General features: G+C 42.0%; 1 protein-coding gene across 1 annotated transcript; it reads right to left on the reverse strand.

Moving 5' to 3' along the window:
• Nucleotides 1-525: 525 nt before the first annotated feature.
• Nucleotides 526-4,433, reverse strand: sox9a (SRY-box transcription factor 9a). Its single transcript, XM_004559402.3, has 3 exons — nt 3,664-4,433; nt 3,068-3,315; nt 526-2,746 (listed from the first exon to the last, which is right to left on the reverse strand). The coding sequence occupies exons 1-3, from the start codon at nt 4,089-4,091 to the stop codon at nt 1,980-1,982; spliced, it is 1,443 nt and encodes a 480-aa protein (XP_004559459.3). The 5' UTR covers nt 4,092-4,433; the 3' UTR covers nt 526-1,979.
• Nucleotides 4,434-4,907: the final 474 nt, after the last annotated feature.

Raw genomic sequence — 4,907 nt, forward strand, 5'->3', positions numbered from 1 at the left:
AGCCGTTGAGTATACAGGCGAGGGGGGCTGGGGGTGGACATACATCTTGGCAGTAGTCCACGGTAATAATGGACCTGTGACCTCACGGTCTGAGAAGGGAGAAGTGTCGATGTGCAGCGTTACCAAACTACTGCTGTTGGTGGATGACAAGCTGGTTCCAAGTAATGCAGAAATTAAATTATCTGTGCAATCTATTATCCCCCCCTTTCTGTTCCAAGGTAATTCAGACTCATCCAGTGGCATCGCCAATCTGCTGATCTCATGTCAGCACCTTTTTGTAACTGGTTTGATGGGGATGTCTCTTCTCACATCAACTGAACTAAATCCTTTTTTTAAAAATACCACCTATTGTTGTTCTCCATCTCCAGTGATGACTAGATGCCTTTTTCCATAACTACTTATTGCACACCGTATTAAGGTACCCGTACTGCCAGAGTGCCCCCGAAACTCTCAGATGTGTTGGTGAGAAATGCTGACAGATGGAAACCACGAGCAGCGCTGTACAAAAACACAGGACGAGACAAGACGTTTTGCTGTTTTGCTTTTATTGCAAACAAATATAATACAAAAGATAAGCTTTTAAGAAAATGCCATGTTTACCTAGGGAAACTGCATTAAGAAGATGACAAAATGGGAACTAATGAGACAGAATATAAAATGGGGAACACAATGTTTTTGATAAACAAACAAACAAAAAACATGTTGATTCCAGCAAATTCTTTACAAAACGGCTGCTTTTATATTCATTTAGACATTTGTTAGAAATAGAGTGACAAAAGGAAAGACTTCCAGTTTTTCTTTTTACTTACTCGTGTAATTATAAGTATTCTGTACATAACTAGATCATGAATAAAAGAAACTTTTATAAGGAAAACATTTACAAATGATAAATAAACAAATTTGTACCACATATGACAGCAACCTATTTCTCCTCAGCTAGCTGCTGCTGAATTAAAACGACAATTGCAAATAGTTATTTTCAAATAAAATTAATGCTAAAGAATAAATTAAGACAAGGGTTAGGAAAAGAAAGTTGAGGCAGAAGGCTTGATAGAAACACACCGGACTCAGACTTGATGGGTGGTGAGAATAATGGGGTCAAAGGTCACTTCTTGTATCTCATCAAGCAGGAAGTCAGAACTATGCTGTAGTTTTCACACTGCAATTCAAAGTGGACGAAGCCTCACTGCCGTAGCTCTTGAGGCACCAATGGTTTCAAGGCAAAAAAACAAAACGAAAACAAAACAAAGCAAGCATTGCTGTTACAGCTAGCAACACAGTAAGGCCCTTAGGAGAATTACATGGCACCTGCTATAGCGTTTCCAACACAATAAACTTGAGCTAAAGCAAACAAGAAGTAGAATATTTGACTAATTCACTGATGACACGGTCATATCTTGGCCAAAAATTCTCATCTATTTCAAACGTGCGTCGCTCAATCCTTGCATCTCATTGGAATTACATTAAAATATGTACAGTACAAAAGTTCAAAGCAGAATATAGGCTATTATGAGACGGCAGTGTCAGTAAACGGTTTCTTACTTCCTGTACAAAAATACATTAGTCAGAAGTAAGGCCACTGAAGGGTGTTTTTACCCGGCATTCCTGCTCTGTTACGTTTGTTAAACCTTCAAATCGTGACGACGAGGGTGCTGATGACACTGAATATGATAGTAATGACAAGAGCAGAACACATACACAGTACATACTAATATATTTATAGCCAGTATGTCCTCACAGAGGATTTAACTTTTTTTAAAACATTATATCTAAAAAAATATAATCACAATTCAAACCAATACAAAAGGCACTGTTGTGAGCCAATCCAAAGATGTGTTTTTTCAGAACCTTAAAAAAAAAAGTTCTTGTCATGTTTTTCTGTTGGCAATGAAAGGTGTGTGACGTAACGGTGCAAAGGCCACCGAGCAGAAAGAAGTCTGGGATATATGTGTTATATAGTCAGTGCTCAGACTGCCTCCTCAGGGCCTGGAAAGTTGTGTGTAAATGGGCTGCTCCCAGTGCTGCGGACTGTGGGTCTGCGGCACAGAGGGCACCCCGGTGGTGTCAGCAATTGGGGTGTACATCGGCCTCTGAGTGGGGCTCACGTAACTAAAGGTGGAGTACAAGCTTGAGCCTTGGCCAGCTGCGTGGCTGTAGTAGGAGTTGGCACCACTTTGGTGGTCTGAATAGTCATATTGTGATCTGGTGATGGAGGGGTAAGAATTGGTGCTGTAGTGCTGGAGGTTGAAGGACCCATAGGTGACATGCTGTGGGGAGCCCTGCTGCTCACTGTAGTGGCTGGGGCTCAGCTGCTCCGTCTTAATCTGGGTGGTTCTCTGTTGACCCTGCTGGCTTTGCTCTCCTCCTCCACCCAGAGTGGTCAGAGAGAGCTGCTGTTGCTGCTGCTGCTGCTTGGACATCCAGGCGTGGGCTCCAACACTAGCTTGCTGGCTGACAGAGGAGCTGTTGATAGGGTAGCCGCTGCTGTAGCCAGCCTGCGCTGCACCATTCACCCCAGCATGGCTGTGTGGTGGCAGGTACTGATCAAACTCATCAACATCGAAGCTTCCTATATTGGAGATGACATCAGTGCTCAGCTCACCGATGTCCACAGCTCCAAAATCAATGTTGAGCTGGCGGCTAGTGCCCTCCTGCATGGGCCGCCCCTCACGTTTCAGATCAGCTTTGCTGGAGGGAAGGTCTGTCTTCGGGGTGGTTGGGGGTGTTGGTGGACCCTGTGACTGACCTAGTGAGACAAAGGCAAAGTTAGACATTTGTTTAGCATAACATTTTTGTTAAAAAAGTTTGAATTTAAGAACATGTTTCCCACATGAGATATAAAAGCTTAACTGTACATGCCTCCAGGAGAGGTTTATTGTAACTACAGGCAGGTGTATTTGCATGATGGCTTGTAAAACCTAATAATCATTAACTACTAATCATTAACAGTTCTCCAGTTAAGGCCCTGAGGGCTTCTAAAAAATATATTTTTAATCCAAACCGGAACTTTTGAAAAAACATAAACATTACAGAAAATATATTTGCTTTTTATTTCTTGTTCCCTCACCTGAGTGCTCTCCCGGAGAGTGCACCTCGCCCATACTTGAAGCCGGAGAGTCGGCCTGCTGCAACGCCTTGAAAATGGCATTTGGAGAGATATGAGTTTGGTCGTTGTCCTCCGGTTCGCTTTGCCCATTCTTGACAGACTTTCTCCGCCTTGGCTGATATTTGTAGTCGGGGTGATCCTTCTTATGTTGCACTCGCAAACGCTCAGCCTCCTCCACAAACGGGCGCTTCTCTACCTCATTGAGCAATCTGAAAATAGCACACGGAATTGTACAAACTTGTTAAACTGCGCTTGGTAAACAGTTGCAGAAGCTAAGCACACTGATTCAATCTGTGCAGTTGGTAATTAGCATTGATCATTACAAAAAAGAAGAAAAAAAGTTAGCATCGTAATTCTTTAGAAGTCATTGTATGCATAACAATGAACTTAAAATACTCATAAAATCAAAAGCATAGGTGAGTAAAAGCATTCAAACCAAAATACTGCAAAGCTAAACTTGAAAGAGCAGGAATCTATACGTTAATAAATAATGTGCCGCGCACAGCGGCGCGTAAAAGTGCATTGTAAAAGTGAACGATAAACTAAAGCGAGCCTACCTCCAAAGTTTGCCCAGGGTTTTGCTGAGTTCTGCGTTGTGCAGGTGTGGGTATTGATCGGCCAACTTTCTCCGTGCAGCTTGAGCCCACACCATGAACGCGTTCATGGGTCTTTTGACGTGGGGTTTGCTTTTACTCGAGCCGTTGACGCGCACCGGCATAGGCACGAGCGTCCAGTCGTAACCCTTCAACACCTGAGACACCGCGTCTCTGATACACACGGGAAACTTTTCCTCTTCGGTTTCCTTCTTATAGTCTTGACCCATGAGGAGGTGGTTGTCGGACGGACGAGTGTTTTCAGTGTCCGAACCCGACCCGGACGGACAAGGCGAGCCCGCGGAATCCTCAGACATGCTTGGGCTGGGAGCGTCAGAGTGACACTTCTCCTGTTCTTCTGTCATCTTCAGGTAAGGGTCGAGGAGATTCATGCGAAAAAATTAAAGAACAGCTTCTCGCAGTTAAAAAAAATAATTAAAAAAATAGGAGGAAAAATCCTTCTTTCTATATCCAGGTGATATGCCCCAAAGCTGCAGTGTCAGCTTGCCGGGGGCAAACTTTAAAATGAAAAAATAAAAATAAACAAAAAAATAAGAAAAAATAAGTAAATATGGAAATATTTCTGTTCCGCTGAATGCTCACAATTTCGCAGAGAAGAAAACCATCTGTAAGTGGTCGCTTTCGAATACTTAGCTTCGAAACTGTGACTTTGAAGACAAACGTGAGAGAACTGCTGTTGCAGGATTGCTGAAGAGTCTATAGACACGGGAGGCGATGCCTGGATTTATGTTTTAACGGCAAGGAAATGATTGGGGGAAACTTTTTTAGTAGGCGGGACGTAATTTGACTCTGCTCCAGAGCAGTCTTGCAGTCAACAACTGAAAACTCAGCTCAAGTTAGGAAAACGTGTTTTTCCCCTCTTATTGTCTTTCATTTCATTTCAACTTTGTAACTTTGTAACTTTTAAAAGAGCATGCTTATGATATAAACTGATTTAGTTACTCGTACATTAAAATCAGATAAGATGAACTTCCTTTTTATGGTAACAGGCACAAAACCCGCCCCATCTTTAATAAAGGTATGATTGTCATTAAAGCTCTTGTATTTTTCTTTTTTAAAAACTTGATTATAAAATCAAGTTTGTTTTTGTTTCTTTACTGAAGTCATACTTACAAATCTTCAACTTTTCTTTAACTTCTTCTTCTTAGATTTATTTTAATACATTTGTTGGTGGAATGTAGATTTGG

This window comes from Maylandia zebra, linkage group LG4, assembly GCF_041146795.1.
Source record: "Maylandia zebra isolate NMK-2024a linkage group LG4, Mzebra_GT3a, whole genome shotgun sequence".
NCBI lineage: Eukaryota > Metazoa > Chordata > Actinopteri > Cichliformes > Cichlidae > Maylandia > Maylandia zebra.